The sequence below is a fragment of the Scleropages formosus genome, chromosome 5 (assembly GCF_900964775.1).
Source record: "Scleropages formosus chromosome 5, fSclFor1.1, whole genome shotgun sequence".
Lineage (NCBI taxonomy): Eukaryota > Metazoa > Chordata > Actinopteri > Osteoglossiformes > Osteoglossidae > Scleropages > Scleropages formosus.
In genome coordinates, this window is record NC_041810.1 from 15,043,166 (window position 1) to 15,059,570 (window position 16,405).

The window sequence follows — 16,405 nt, forward strand, 5'->3', positions numbered from 1 at the left end:
GTGTGGCACCAAGCAGACATCGGAGGAACGTGATGTCGCGCAGCAACCCAGCAGACGGCTGCTAGAGAGGCTCTTTTCGAAGAGGCGTTTAAGGCAAGTCAGTGACAATACCGTAGCTCTTGAACAGCTCCGGGTGTTTCAGAGGAAGCTCGATGGTCTCTCTGATGGCGGCCAGCTGGCTGCTGAGGCCTCCGATCATGCTGTAGGTGACTTTGGGAACATCTTCGACCTCTGTCCTTCCCTGCTCACATCTCTCAGTGAACCTGATCTTGGTAAGGAGCGAGATGAAGTAAAACGTGTCACTGGATGAGCGCCCACCTGGGGGTGCCATGGAAAGCTGGTCAGTCAGGGCTGGTTCTGCGGGTGGGGCCAGCTCCAAGGCCGGGTCGCTGCAGGGCAGGGGATCCTCGCAGGGTGGGGAAGGGGTCTGGGCCTTGCAGGGGGTGCTGGCAGTGGGGCCCGTCTCCTCATCCTCCAGGTTCAAGCGGCCGAGCTGCATCGACAGGTCCTGGGAGCTGGAATTGACAGTCGGGCTCTCCGACAGCACCGACTCCATCTCCTCCTGACCCAGGGCGCTTCTCTCCAGAGTGACCCCATCCACCCCGGTCAGCCGATCCACCCTCAGGCTGCAGGGCCGCGCAAAAAAAATGAGAGACAGGACGTTTCCCGGAAGTATAATCTTCCCATCTGGTGGGGCGACAGCATCAAATTGTCAGTCCATTCCAAGCACTGTAGAAATGTGCCTAAATCCTTAAAATAATATTAAAATATATATATATTATATATATGTAAATATATCATACTCAGGGCATAATCCATCATTTAAAAGACTTGTAACTGTGCAAAGATCCACCAAATATTGAAAAATTTATGAAATATGAAAAATGGAGGCAAAAACTCACCCAGAGACCGTAGAACAAAATCTCTAAATTCTTCCATATTTAGAGTGTCAATCTTGTGTCTACAATCAGAAAGAAATGTGATTACCACTGCGTAAATGTCCGTGACATTGTGACACGGTCGGGACAGTAAAACTGTGTTATCGAGCTCCTCTGCCCTTAGGACACATACATCCTGCCAACAGGGGGCGACATACCTCTAGTTGTGGATGTCAATCATAAATTTTATATTACTTATATATTTTATTTTTCTTAAGAAAATTAAGAAAGTAAAGCTATACAGACTAGAAAAGCTCAATCGTGAACACATATCCAGCGGTACTGCAAATTAATGGTCTAGTTCTAGAAAATCCAATGAGACAAATCTGTACCGATATCAACTCAGTTCAGGCTACTAATTCTCTGACTGTCTTATTGTGACACATCATTTACCGCAGGTACGTTAACATTCTGAAAACGAGGGATGTTTTTTACCGCGCGCCACAGATATTTCAGGTCGAGGCTTGAAACGGAGCTCGTCGTGCAAATTCGCCAACGCGAAGGATGGCTTGGTGCTAAAAGCGAGGACCATACCCGGGGGTGAGGCGCACCTCCTCGGCCTGGACCACGGGTCCCGTCAGCGGCACGACGGAAACCTCGTCCCCGGCCTTCGCGCCCAGGTTGCGCCGCGTACCGCCCCGCAGGCCCACCTTGCCCCCCGGGAACGCGGCGGTGGGCCAGGCCGTGCACACCTGGGTCACAGGGACAGGGTTCTCAGGGAGACCGAGAAATCTGCAATATTTACTCTAAAGCAAGGAAACAGTTCACCGTTTATCCATTTTGACATAAATGCAGGAGCATCTCGCATTTTAAGGCACGACGAGTTTCAAAGCCGGGACGCGAACCCGATCCGTTGTGGTTACGGCTGTCGTACGAGGATGAGTCAAAAAATATCCGCAATAATTCGATTCCGCCCAAACTTTATTGCAGGCGCTTTCTGACTCCACCCCATTGCCCATCATCATCATCATCATCATGTGCTGTGTACATACTGTATGTATAACAGATATAAAATTGCACTGTGTCCTCTCCCGGGTGCCCTCCGCTTTAGCTCAGTGCAGCTTCTACAGCAAAAAGTAACATATTGATCAAGCGTCAGCCATCACACTTATTTGTACGTGACACTGATTTTTTTTTTTTTTTTTTTTTTGTTAACGTTACACTCACTTCTATACTGACCAGGCTTCCTCAGATTTGCATAAAAACCTTCGAAGTAGCTGCAGTGTCTGTAATAATTCTCATGCGTGTTAAATGTTAACAGTCTGAAAGAGAAGGACGGAGTAAGTAAGAGGACCTGTGTGTCCCCGACCGACCCCCACGGGACTGACAGCGAACCTCCTGCCGGCCGCTGCTCCCGCCGGTCACCAGGACGGGCGACCCGATGCTGATGTCCGCACACTTCATGCTGCCCACACTCAGCTGGACCAGGAAGCTCCTGCAGCACTTAGGGACCTTCTCGTCGGCTGCCAACACACACACACACACACACACACACACACACACACACACACACACACACACACACACACAACCCGCGTCATTCATCGCAACCCGACGATCGATGATGATGACAGTTATTAATTAACGAGGCACCGGCGCGGCGTTTGTTTGTTCCGAGTCGGAAGGACTCATTTCTGCACTTTTCTCCTCACACCTTTGTCGATAAAGTCGATGACGGCGAAGGAAAAGGGGTTTCGGGGCCCGCAGTCGCCCGCGGCGGGGCTCTCGCTCCCGCCCGAGCGCTCGCTCTTCCCTCGGCTTTTCCGCCGCGACGACATCCTCCGCCGGAGACGCTACCCGCAGCAACACAGGAAACCGGGTTCCTCGCGAGCAGCACGTGGGTGGCCCGCGCCGCTGTGTTATACACTTCCGGGTCAAAGTTTCGTTTCGCCTCCAACCGTAATTATTGTAAAATGTCTCCTGTTTTTTTCAGCGCTTTGTGTCCCCCCCCCGCACAATTTTCTCTATGTGTCACCGTAAGAAAGGACGGTGGAATAAATACATTATTGGACGTTTTCAGGGAACATCAAAGTAGGCTTTCATATTCTTAATTTAAAACCTATTTTTCTGCACCGAGTCTGGTTTTGGTTTCTGGTTTTATGTGTCGATATAATTTACGCCGCCGGCTGGGCTTTTCTAAAACCCGTCCAACCTCGGAGTTATGTACAGCGGAGGTTCCGGGCCCGTGAGCGCGCATGCGCACACGCACACCAGGAGCGTGCGTTTTTACTTGACTTGAAGTTAAGAGGGGAGAAATCAGCGCGTAAATGAGCGCACAGATTTGCGGCAGAGCCGCGCTCCTTGCGCTCCGGAGCGTCAGCGTGCTCGCGGCTACTGCTGGGACGCGCTCGCTGACGGGGACGCGGAGCGGTACCGGCGGGACAGGTGTGCTGGACGGGAAGGTGGACCGGTTCGGCGGAGTCACGGTGGATGTAGGCGACAAACTCCTTTCGGCTGACATCGGAGAAGAGGAATTCCGCCTCCTGCTGCGCGGTAGGACTAAGGGGGCAGTAATGATAATAATAATAATAATAATAATAATAATGGTGATGATAATAATAATGAGCAAATGACGTATGAGTGCCTCAGGTCACCTGTATCAGGCAGTGTCCATCACGTGACAAGGAGCGAACGGCTGTGTGTGTGCGCATGCGCACGCTCTCTGAGGACACACACCCACGTGACCGTCATGTCACACGTGCGTCAGACAGACTCCGTCCGGCGCTGGAAGGCCGAGGGCCGCGTGGCCGTCTGGCTCCGCGTGCCCGTGTCCCACGGACGCCTCCTGCCGGCGGCCGCCTCCCAGGGCTTCGCGTTCCACCACGCCCGCGGGGACCGGGCGACCCTGTCCCTGTGGCTCGGCCCGGGGACCTGCCGGCTGCCCGACTTCGCCACCCACCAGGTCGGGGTCGCGGGTACGTTCCGCCTTCCGGCGCGCTCCCCGGTGTCTCCCGTTCCCTCCCATCTCAACCATCACGCTGTGCTTCGCCTTCCTCTTATTCCGCCTTCGCATCCAGTGAAATCCTTCTGGGGAGTCTGTCTAGGACATGTGGGTGGGGGGTGCCACGGTAACTTGGGGCAGCAGCTGGCATAGTGCTGTAGTGTAGCTGTTGCCTTGCTGTTGAAGGTCCCGTGCTCAAATCCCACCTCATGCTCTGAGGGTTACTTACCCTGAAATGCTATAGTAAAAGTTACAGTGTAATTGATTAAATCAGTGTACGTAGCTCACTGTACACACCTAACATCTTAAGTCAACATGGAGAAGTGTCTGATAATCGAACAAATAAATAGTTACGAGTTCCTTTTCGGCCGCGGGCCCGCTGCGTGGCGGGTCTGAGGTTCGAATCCTACTTGGGGTGCCTTGCGACGGACTGGCATCCCGTCCGGGGTTCGTCCCCTCCCCCTCGAGCGCTGCGCACCGTGTTGCCGGGTTAGGCTCCGGTTCGCCGTGACCCGACTCGGGACGAGCGGTTGTAGACATTGTGTGTGCGTGTGAGTTCTTCTTCAAAATACTAAGTAATTTAAAAGGAAACACAGACCACCTTAGTAGATTTCAAAGGGGTTCACTGCATTAACCTATAATAAAATGTATGTCAAAGCAGTGGATGAAGTCATTGTTGTTAACGATTCATCCAGCTGCCTGCAGTGCGTCTCACTTAGGTGTGTGTGTGTTGCGCCTCCAGCTGCGGGAGGTCACTGGCAGTTAAAGACTGGCCAAATGCGGACCAAGACAGAGGAAAGTGACCCCAGGCGCTCCAGTGAATGTACAATCTGGAAAAGAGTACGGCGCGGGTTTTGGAGCAGCCGAGTTAAAGTCCAGCCATGTTTCCATGGAAACGATGCATTGGGCCCTTATGAGAGCAGTAGATGAACAAAGACCTGGCACTGTCAGGGGGAGTAAACAGAGGCCAGACCCCCAGCACAGCCGAAGCAATGGTGAAAACTACAATTTCAGATTACTACTACTAACAGGGCTCTCTTCTCACATGTCTCTTCTGTTTGTTTTTCTCTTACATTTATTCATGTAGCTGACACTTTTTTCTAAAGCAACTTACAATTGCTTACGCATTTATACAGCTGTTTAATTTTTTTTACGGGAGCAATTTAAGATAAGTACCTTGTTCAAGGGTACTACGGCTGAACATGGGAATCGAACCTACAACCTTTGGGTCCCAAGGCAGCAGCTCCAACCCCTACGCTACCAGCTGTCTGCTCGGTTGTGATTCGCGACCAAGTCGGCACAGCTGCCTTGTTTCTGGGTGAATAAATAACGGCAAAATAAAACCTATTGTGTTATTTTATTTATTTGAAACTTTTCTCCAAGGTTATTTACGGATTTTTGAGGTTTGTGCGCTCAGCTGCTCAAAATTCCCCATTTATCCAAGTGGGTAGTTTTTACTGCTGTAATTTGGGGTAAAGTGCGCCGCTCAGAGGTATGTAGCAGTGACTTGAACGTTGGAATCTGATTCAAATCGCTGCACCAGCCGCAACGTGTCACATGAGGGTAGCTGTATCTATGAAGAGGAGTACTTGAGGAAAACACATGTCCTAATGTGTGATCCACAGAACCCAGGGGCTTTTGAACACACACACTTTCTGAACCGTTTGTCCCATACGGGGTCGCAGAGCCTAACCCGGAAACACAGGGCATGAGGCTGGAGGGGACACATCCAGGACAGGACGCCAGTCCATTGCAAGGCGCCCCCAGTGGGGCTCGAACCTCAGACCCACCGGAGAGCAGGACCCGGTCCAACCCACTGCGCCACCGCACCCTCTCGGCTTTTTAACATTGCTGATATAAAACGGAGAAAAACACGGCGGTCTTCACAGTGGCAAAACACACAAATAGCCCGCCTGGCGCAGACGGACTAGCTGCGGACCAACTCGGAGTCCCGTGCGATGTCACGCGGGGTCGTGCAGGACCTCCGGCCCGCAGAGGAGTGAGAAGATAGTGGTGAGGTGGCAAAGTCCCAGCTGATCTAAACTGAGCCCTGACAGTAATAAGAGTCACGCTGAACACCTGCGGAAACAAAACCCCTGCCTTTCAACGGCTGGTACGGTGAACTCGGGTCATCCGTTCCCACAGTTCATTGGCACCGTTGAAAATCACTTTCAGAACCGCCTCCTGACAACACTGCTACCCCGCGTCAGAAAAAAGGGCCTTCAAATTTAAAGCAAAGACCTATTGATCTGTTTTTGTGCTTTATTTTTACCTCAGTAGCAGGTTGTGTAGTAGCTTTGGCCATCTTCTTCCAGCCTGATGGTTGTTGATTCCAGTCCCTTCTGCTGTTGTACCCTCAATCAAGGTACTCGCCCTGAACTGATGCAGTAAAATTGCCCAGTTGTACATTTACACATATTCACTTAGCAGATGCTTTTCTCCAAAGCAACATACATCTCATGGAAAATACAATGTGTGCATTGCATTAGCAGAAAGAAACACTTAGATGCAGATGCTTGATTTTTAAGTGCAGTTAGTTTCTTTCCACCATATGAACCTATGCTCATCACATGAGTATCTGCATAAAACTTTATCCAAATATCGACAATTCCTTCCGAGGATTTTTGTTACATAACATAACATAACATAACACAACACAACACACACACATTTTCAGAACCGCTTGTCCCATACGGGGTCATGGAGCCTACCCGGCAACACAGGGCGTAAGGCCGGAGGGGGAAAGGGACACACCCAGGACGGGGCGCCAGTCCGCCACAAGGCACCCCAAGGGGGATTCAAACCCCAGACCCACTGGAGAGCAGGACTGTGGTCCAACCCACTGCGCCACCGCACCCCCCGCGGTAACATAACATGTTTATATATATATACACACACACTGGCCGAAACCGCTTGTCCCGAGCAGGGTCGCGGCAAACCGGAGTCTAACCCGGCAACACGGGGCACAAGGCTGGAGGGGGAGGGGACACACCCCGGATGGGACGCCAGTCCATTGCAAGGCGCCCCAAGCGGGACTGTTTATATGTATAATGAGTAAAACAGGTAAATTATTGCGAGAAGCTTGGTGTACGAACCTGACGTTCTATGCGAGTCGCTTTATATAAGGGGCTCAGCTGCATATTAACGTTTATTTTCTTCTTTCAAAGTGCCTCCTAGGTCACTGAGATCGGGGGGGTCTTTCTCTCCGTCAGTGTGCGGTGTTGACCAGCAGAGGGTGTCCTTTCCCCCAGGGCCCTGTGGGCGCTGAGCTCGGACATGTCTCGACATGTCTCCCTAATTGTTTAATAGCTCACTTATCGCTGGCGTTCGCCGTCATTTCCACCCGTGCGGGGGACGCGTCGCCCTACCGCCGCTGGCTTCACCGCTTCCCGAAAACATCGTCCGTAAAGGGCTTCCAGTAATTTTACCGCACTCCCACGCTCCCGCGCACCTCGCCTTTCCACCACACACCATGTTCCTCTGTGGAGCTGCCCTCGCTTATCGAATGTCCCACTTTTCTCTGCAAATAAAGTAAACACCTTCTCAACAGGGTGTCTTTATGCTTTTTTAGGCATTTTGGGCCAATGTGGCAATTAGCGTGCTTTCCGTCACGCTAAATGGCTCAGTGACTCACGCCGGAGGTTTTGCTCCATATTGTTTTTTATTTTGCAGAAATATTTCCACTGAGACAAACTTAAATGTTTCCCTGCAGGATTTAGGTGATAAAATCAGCTCAAATTAAGGTTCCTACCTGTGGTCCAGCTTTGTCTTTTAATAACTTGTAAAGCCACCCAGAGGTGAAATTTGACCTCATTGTTTCTCCTCCTGTCTCACATAATGTACGGTGCACAAATCAGAAACGATTCCAAATTTTAATGTATTTTCCTCTCCATTACCTGAACATTTCTATACATATTAATTTTTTGCCCGTAATCAAAAGCAACACTAAATAGTTTCAGCATTGGTCACTTGTGGCGGAAAGTTAAAAAATGATCTCCACGTTCTCTTATGTTACTAAAAGCCATGGATCGTCTTTCCACCTCAAGAGGGACTGAAGAACCCTTATCTGGCCCGAACGATCGCTGCAGTACAGTAATATCAGAGACAGATGTGCATAGTTTCCATGGAAAGCCTAGTATTTCGTCAGGAGGGGATGGAAACGGTCGAGAAAAAAAACACCATCTGACAGTTCAGTCTTCATCAGAAAAAAAGCGGCACGCAGCCCATGTCCCGGTTCAGCCACACAGCTGGACGTGGCATCTTGGCGTGACGGAGGCGGCGGCTCGGTTATCGACCCTAACGATCCCACGAGGCTCGGTGCGTGAACATCCGTAACCGTTGAGCGACAGGAGCAGAGATTAAGGACCAGCGTTGCGACAAAATTATCGTCCTTCCCGCTTGAAGTCGTCTCGAGGTGAAGAACTCCAGCGGCGTAGACATTTACCTCAAATCACCGCAGTAAATATTCACCGCACTATAGAGCAAAGGGCATATTTACAGAGTCCCGCTTGTCCGGATTTCCGTTTGCTCGGCTTTCCTCGTTCTCCGGCTGCAGGTATTTGTCGTCTTTTATGCCTCGCGTTTCGCAAAGTGCCTTTGATTGAAAGCCTGTCCGTTGTCCCATCAAGCAGAGGCGTTCGCCACTCCTTGAACATGTTTCATTTCACATGCGGCTTGTTTCATGAGTTTTTTTTTTTGGCCTTTATCAGTTCTTCGCCATATTGTTGTAATGTGATAACTGATTCAGTTGTGTTTACCTTATTTGAAAAACACTGAAACAATGATAACCGCGCCTAGGGTTGAATTAAAAAATTAATAAAAATTTAATTACTGAGCCTACCAATCAAAGCCTACCTATTCCAAATACAGCTCGTATTACACATGGTTTGGTATTATCTGGGTTTTTTTGCTATCCAGTTTCCCGCTGTTCCCGTTTACTCCAGATAATCGAGACCTTTGAATGAAAGCATCTGCTTAGCTACTAAAAGATTTTACAGATGCAGACATGCAAAGTATTGCTCATACTTCACAAATCATTTGCCCAGTGTAGCATCACGGTGGTCCAGAGTCAAACCCGGAAGCACAGGCTGTGAGGCAGGGTACACCGCGGTTGGACGCCAGTCCACAACAACATACGCTGAGTACATTTCTCACCTCCCGTGAGGCAGGATATGCACAGAGAACAAAACGTTTTGAGTCCGGCGAACCCGACGCAGAGTCCAAGCGGAATCTCTCTACCATCTGCCCGAAGTCCGAGCTGTTGGTCGGGGCGGCCCACGGCTTCCAGAGGCCTGTAATTCTTCTGCCCCGGCCGTTTGGTGTCTTACCTCATGCTGCTCCTTACAAATTGCGGTTTAGGAAGCTGCTTTTCCCACACATGCCGCGTAATGACAGCCCTGCGAGAGCTTTACCCCCCCCATGCAGGACCTTCGATGGGCTCCCGGCGAGTGCGATGACATCAGTTTCCACACGGCACGCCAGAAGCACAGACAAATGGCCCCATCCCACCCATGTGCGTTTGCTGGGAAGGGCAGCTGAAGATGCACGGAAGGAAGAAAGGGCTTCTCGCCTCCTTGGAATCAACCCATAAAAAAACAAGCCTCTTAAAAACACAGTAGTGGGCTGCACAACTTTCACAAATTCACAACCTGTAGAGGACACTAAGCCATTGTCAGGAACAAGGCACCAGGCACTCGTCCCCTCAGGAGAATCCCGTAGAGAAGAGAAGCACATCACCGAGAAACCACACAGTGGACCATGAACTTCACATCGTTGAAGAAAAGCTGTAGAGGAAGCAAGCGCGTCATCAATAATCCCGAAGCTGGCTATGCTACCTGTCCCATATACCCAATTCTGAAGGGAAGGATGTCATTATTGATAATCCTACACTGGCCCACAGTACTCATCCTGTAGAGGACGCTATTCCTTTATCGTTAACAAGGGATTAAAGCAAATGTGTTGTTGTTGAAGCCACAGTGGGCCGTAGAGCGTACCCCTGTAAACACAACTTGTAAGGGAGTCTAGTGTCAATAACCCCACTCTGAGCTATAGAACTTAACATTTATTCACTTAGCAGACACTTTTTTCCAAAGCAACTTACAATGGATACTATGTACTGTTATCAGCCCACACCTTATTCACCAAGGTGACTTACACTGGTAGATACACTACTTAGAAAGAGTCACACATCAGTGAAACACACTCTCTGTGTCACTCACACAGCTGAACAGCATGTCTTTGGACTGTAGGAGGAAACCAGAGCACCCCCACACAGACACAGGGAGAACATGCAAACTCCACACAGACTGAGCGGGGATCAAACCCATGTTCTCACAGCAGCGCTACTCACTGTGCCACCATGCCGCCCCGCTGGGAACACCCCGTTCACATAAACTTTAGAGGACACAGTCTTGTCATTGATAATGATCATGGGAGATTTACCCTCTGAACTCACCTGTCCCCAAAACCCACAAAGGACACAAGCCTGTTGTCAGTAACCCCATCATGAGCCATGGAACCCTGCAGCACACGTGAGCACATTTTTGATAACACTGCATTATAGGAGCTGCTTGGGCCACAAACACACATTTGTAATTCGATGAGTAGTATCTCTAGGGGTTTAGAAGATCTCAAAAATCACTGTATGTGCATCATTGATATAAAGCATGAGAGCAGTAGCGCACTGAACAGCTACACACACATCCTGTAGCCTTCAGTGAAGGAAACCTTTTGCTCAATCCTCAGATGTTCAACCTGCACCTTCAGCGATGGGTCTGTTGAGTAACTCGGCTCTGCGTTTCATGCAGGTGCGGTCCTGGATGAGTCGAATGGGAAAGTTCTCGTCGTTCAAGACAAAAACAAGGTTTGTCCACCTGTTTGCCAGTCCACATATGTACATACTTTTTTTTAGAAAACAAACTCAATACTTGAAATTGTGACGGCTTGTAACCGTGGAGCTTCAGATGTCAACATGGCTGTGCAAACAGTGCAGAATGTGTGTCTGCAGACCGAAACATTCGGTGAAATCTGAGATGAACGGCCGTTGCGACCTCCTCCCACGCTGCAAAAAAGAGTCATTAAGCGGGTTCATTTAAGCAGAGTTTCCTGCATCCAGCCCCCCACTCGTTCCACCCACTCACGATTAGAAGACTTTCTCTCCCCAGCGCCTCTGTTCCATGGCTGGTATAGAATGTGGAGTAGAGCAGAACATGGAGTTCACGGAAACATATTCCAGCGGGAGAGAGAGACTGCCGTCTTCGGCACGTTTCCCAGTGTTCCGTTGCTCCGTCGCTCACTCGTGATTTTTCACGCTGCAGCTTTTCTGGTTCTTGAAACTTTGCTCTCGCCCTCAGCCTCTCAAAGTGTGTTGTGCCCGTAGACAAATAAATTATAGGTAGAGCAGCCCCGGCGTGAGAAGGACCTTCTGCTCGCTGCAGTCCTCGTGTGTTCGCAGAGAACGCTGTTGATGGAAATTCGCTTAAACACCGTGTATGTTGGGCACCCCAAGCGCCCGGTTTATGGTGACGGTGATGCGAGCAGGAATCACATTTTGTGGCCGTTTCCCCAGATGGACATATGGAAGCAATTCTACAACAAGAGGTATTCACGCTTACCATGTATTTCCTCATCTGCAGGGTCGGGCACTGTAATTCAAGGGGCGCTCGGGGGATTGCGGAGAAAGCGGACTCGGTGTCAGTGGCAGCATGCCGGTGTGCGTGGTTAGCTAGGAGGCGGCGTCGTGGTTTCCCTACAGAAGCAGGGTCCCGTTAAAGGTATGTTCCAAAGTTATATGGGACCTGGGAGCAAATCAGATTTGGCAGCATCACTGGAATTTGCTGCTTTTGACACTCTTATTAAAAGCAATAAATCGCATGCCCGTAATGCCGCTGCCGGGCTGCCGAGGCCGTCTTGCTGCGTTTCTTCAAGACTGACGGGAGGCGTGTTCACACTCATGTTTCATTTTTTAACAGCTTAGACGCGACCCGCGTAGCTGACCGGTTTTACACGTTACGAGCGCACGCGGCTGGATATTCGGGGTAGGTACCTTTGTCAAAGCTCCAGCAGCGCGGTTCCTCCTGGGATGCGAACCTGCAACCTCCTCACGTCTAGCCCCTTTTCCTGGGGGCAGTGTTCTCGTCCCCCGTACTGAGGGTTGAGGGCTGAGCTGTACCTCTTCATAGCAAAGGGCCTTCGTGCAGAGAGCCTGGCCGGTTGATACTAGGCTACGTACGCAGCGAATCCGGTCTAGGCTTCTTGGAGAAGGTCCCTGGGCAAAGCTCACTGTGTGACATCAGCATGAGGAGCTTGAAAACCGAGCCAGTGGTCCAGGGTTTTGTGATCCTGGAGGCCGAGACAGCGAATTCCCAACGCAGCAGAGCAGGGTTTCTTATCAGGCTGTTCGGAACATAACCTCATCTCTGCTGATTCAGCAGAGCTCGCCGTCAGCCAACCACCTCAAATCAAAACATTATTCGACCGATCCACGTCTTCTACACGGTTGAGTCCGTTGCTTTGGAGAAAACGTCTCCCAAAAGAATGAATATAAAAGTTCTTGTTATATAAATGTTTTATTTATTCGATTTATGTGTAGCCTGTTACATTGGCTCCTCAACTTACTTGTAGACACAACTTGCACCTGAAGTTTGGTTGTAATTCAATTGTTTGTAACGCCAATGTCAATTCTACTGGTAAGTCACAATCAAAAAACCTACTTAATAGAGGTGTCCATCCATTTATTCACAGGTTAGGTTCTGTAAAAACCTCACATTGACTTTCAGCCATCCATTTTCATTGACTGCTTATCCTAAACAGGGTAATGATAGCCCAGAGCCTATCCTGCAACCACTGGGCACCAGGCTAAGGGAGACACATCCTGGACAGCACACCAGTCCATGACAAATCAACCAATAATAAATTTAAAAAAATAAAAAATACTCAGCACCATTGATCCATAATCGCTTGTCCAGTGCAGGGTTGTGATGGTTTGGAGCCTATCCTGGATAGGACATCCGCTCATTGTAGGGTAACACATTATTTTTGCTAAACTCCAGACTACATTAGAATTAAAGCACCTTTAAAATGAGTAAATATAAAAATGTCATCCCCACAAGCTCCCGTTCGACCACGATTGCTGACTGATTGCGTTTCAGGTAACGGGGGGAAAAAATCCTGGACGTGTCTATGATACATAACACTTTGGAGCACTTTTCATTTTAATGTCTGCATTAAGTTTAGTCTACGTTCAAATTTAATGTGTTTTAAAATCACTAAAAATAAAAACACATCGTCTCCACAAACTCCAGTGCTGATTGTTGACCAATTCATGCCATTAACATGCACAAGATTCTTCGTCTTGTTATCGATCACAGACACTCACAAGCAGCAGATACAAGCTGAAAATTCCATGGATGAGAGCGCAATTGATCTGATCCCACTCCCCTGCCGTTCGGGTTCGCTTAGCTGCCGGCTACAAGCGGGCTGTGGAAGCGCGGGTCAGTTTTGCTCTGCAACAGACAGAAAATTTAGGAAACGGAGTGGAGGAGAAAAGATAATTAAAAATAAAAAGAGCGAAACACGTCTGCGTCTGCGGATACCCGTAACGGGAACGCTGGCGACACGAGGAGCCAGCGCGTATGCAAATTGGTTTTAAAGAAAATTGTAATGCAGCATGAAGTAATAAGGTACCTTTTCATTGTAGCATCTCTGCCAACGTGTTATTGCAGAAACATGATATGACCTTGGTTAGAGCTGGACATTAGACAGGGTTCACTTATTAGAATGTTTTTATTGGTAATGGAACAAGTCTCGTCAAAAAGCAAAAACAGCAGCAAAACAGCTCAATTAGTTACCACTGCAGCGCAGAGCAGCACTACAAAGTGCTTACAGTTGTGTGGGTAAATGTGTAGGACTGGGAACATAGCAGTCGCCTCTGACTTACATACATGTATTCAATACAAGGCTGAACAAGTAAACAACAACTACAGTATAATTTACCAGCAGCATCTTTGTTTTTTAAATATAGTTGAAGCACGGTGTAACATACGTATAATGGAAGTCAGCAGAACACCTTACTTCATCTTAAACTTGTGATATGAGAGTACAAAATCTGAAGGAATCACATTGAATCCAGATAGCAATGCTGACAAGTAGTTGCGGCAAAACCCGAGACGCGGTGCTCTGTGGACCAAACTCAATATTCATAACGTCTTAATCTCTGGGTTTTGTTGCAGACGAAAAATGCGTGGAAGTTTCCTGGCGGCCTCTCAAACCCGGGGGAGAATATCGGTGAGAGGCCACTTTGCCTTTTTAAGCAGCGTCTGGGCGCTGAACATCGACCGCCTTTCCCCCCCAGCTCAGTACATAACACCTAAGAGCTCCTGGTTCACATCAGTGGCGTCGCACTCAGAGCATCACTCATCACTCAGCATGCCCGCCTCAGTCAGCCAGATTTTTTCTAGACTTGTATCTACACATAAATATAAACTGATTAAATACGGTGATATTTTAGCGAGAAAAAAAAAAAAAAAAACAACATTACACACAGTACTACACAAATACATATTTAAAAAGCAGCTTCAGAGTCCTATTTAATTATAAAATGTGTTGCGGCAGCTTTTCATAAGGGATCATCATCAGGTTTTGTCGTCAACCGAATAATTTCCTTTAACATCCCTCTTTTGAAACAACACAATCTTGAGTACAAGAATAACCTTCATATATCGTTATATCAAAATAAATTCTAAAAAGGTACACATTTCTATAAAATATATTGGTTTTTGCTCCACTAAAAAGTACAGAGAAAAATAACTTACTATTTTTGGTGGAAAATACATTAGTTTTTGATAAACTTCAGCATAAAAATATAGCTGTAATATTTTTCATGTGGATTTCTTCGGAACAGTTTACAAAGTAATGTTGCAATGCGACAAAAGAATAACTCATCTTAAGTAAAAGGATGTGACATATTCTATGTCCTTTTTTATATCTATGAAGAAATATGGACTTAACTTTTTTTTCTTAAATAAGACTTGAAACTGAAGTTGTTACTTCTTAATATGCAGGTCAAAATACAGACTTTCTTAGTGATCCTGCAATGTTCAACAACCAGTGGTTACAGCATAAAGGACTTAATTTTGATTACAGTAAAATGATCATTAACGTATATAAATGACTCAGAACTTCTAAAATGGTCACATCTGGATGTTCTTATATTGAGTATGAAACTCAGCAATTGACTCTCAATACCTGCAACTCCAGCTTATAAGCAGTTATTGAAAATGGAGAGATCAATAAGATGTTGCTGAAATAATAATGTCAAGCATCAGCATCATGTTTGGGTTCCTTCATTTTACATTTTGCACGTCATATAAAACATGTTCCCTTTTAAATTAGATTTTTTTCCAATTTGGGTTTCCCTTTGTTTCCATCAGGTCCAGCCACTGACCCATAACTCAAAATAACAAAACTTTAGAAGCTGGTGATGATGTTTTTTCAGGGTTATTCAATAGCTAATTTTCTTAAAGCATTATTTAGTGACTTAAAAGGCACTGGTGCTCTTCCCCAACATATGGAAGTCATCAGGAACGGTAAATTTACAAGCACTTCCTGTTTCTATTTCCATTCATGTTGCCATACAAATGAATGAAGTATAAGGTACAAGAAAGGGTAAATGGCTGTATGAAAGGCAGAGTTCTTACAAAAGGATTTAAAAAAAAAAAAAAAAAAAAAAACTGTTTTGAAAGGGGAGTTAGTGAATTTCTAGAACGCGAGACAGCCCTGGCTGGATTTTCCATCACACCATCATCAAGAAACGCGTCGCCTCGGTATTCCCCAAACAAGACTGAGTTTTCCCCACTGATCCCTTTTTCACGGCAGGAGTGACAGCAGTGCGCGAGGTCTTTGAAGAGACAGGGGTGCGGGCGGAGTTCAGGTCCCTGCTGAGCATACGGCAGCAACACAACCACCCGGGCGCCTTCGGCATGTCCGACATGTATCTCATCTGCCGCCTGAGCCCTTTGACCTTCCGCATCAACTTCTGCAGGCTGGAGTGTCTCCGGTGCGAGTGGATGGAGGTGGGGGAGCTGGCTCGCACCGGCGACACCACGCCCATCACCAGCAGGGTAGCCAAACTCCTCCTCTACGGCTTCAGGGAAGGCTTCGACAAGGTGGACCTCTCCATGGAAGAACTGCCGGCTGCGTATTCCGGGATGTTCTACCAGCTGTACCACAGGGAGCTGCCCGAGGCGCACAGGCAGCCCTGAGAACCTCACGTGGTCCGTAGCAGCCAATGGACCAATGGTACTACTACAAAGCTCCACATGGGACTGGACTCGATCACCTTTCGATCATCACTGCAGTTCATGACGTTTTACAAGGGAACGGACTCCATGCAGTTTAAAATGAGACTTTTGTAGTAAACTAACAGTTTTGTTTTTTACGTAGCTACGAACGCGATGGTTTTGCGGACCTCTATGGCGTGGGGTTTATAACTGGGTTCTTGGGATTTAGAATTAAACATACGCTGGGA

General features: G+C 48.0%; 2 protein-coding genes across 3 annotated transcripts in view; one reads left to right on the forward strand and one right to left on the reverse strand.

The window, feature by feature from the left end:
- Window positions 1-2,787, reverse strand: part of afg2a (AFG2 AAA ATPase homolog A) — an 82,821-nt gene extending 80,034 nt beyond the window's left edge. Inside the window, exons 1-5 of one of the 2 annotated variants that reach the window (XM_029252422.1) lie at window positions 2,593-2,786; window positions 2,274-2,401; window positions 1,473-1,630; window positions 903-961; window positions 112-687 (exon numbers count right to left, since the gene is read on the reverse strand). In XM_029252422.1, coding sequence (XP_029108255.1) covers window positions 112-687; window positions 903-961; window positions 1,473-1,630; window positions 2,274-2,401; window positions 2,593-2,716 — 1,045 coding nt within the window. In that variant the 5' untranslated portion in view covers window positions 2,717-2,786. Of the gene's footprint in view, window positions 1-111; window positions 688-902; window positions 962-1,472; window positions 1,631-2,273; window positions 2,402-2,592 lie in introns of both variants that reach the window. The other variant, XM_029252423.1, reaches the window with a different exon arrangement.
- Window positions 2,788-3,141: 354 nt separating this feature from the next.
- On the forward strand, window positions 3,142-16,149 carry nudt6 (nudix (nucleoside diphosphate linked moiety X)-type motif 6). Its single transcript, XM_029251628.1, has 5 exons — window positions 3,142-3,431; window positions 3,650-3,853; window positions 10,686-10,741; window positions 14,109-14,163; window positions 15,754-16,149. The coding sequence occupies exons 1-5, from the start codon at window positions 3,206-3,208 to the stop codon at window positions 16,137-16,139; spliced, it is 927 nt and encodes a 308-aa protein (XP_029107461.1). The 5' UTR covers window positions 3,142-3,205; the 3' UTR covers window positions 16,140-16,149.
- Window positions 16,150-16,405: the final 256 nt, after the last annotated feature.

Coding starts and splice junctions, on each gene's coding strand:
- nudt6 (XM_029251628.1), top strand. CDS start 3,206: ATGAGCGCACAGATTTGCGGCAGAGCCGCGCTCCTTGCGCTCCGGAGC. Junction 3,854..10,685: donor CCACCAGGTCGGGGTCGCGG/GTACGTTCCGCC, acceptor CGTTTCATGCAG/GTGCGGTCCTGGATGAGTCG. Junction 14,164..15,753: donor AAACCCGGGGGAGAATATCG/GTGAGAGGCCAC, acceptor TTTTCACGGCAG/GAGTGACAGCAGTGCGCGAG.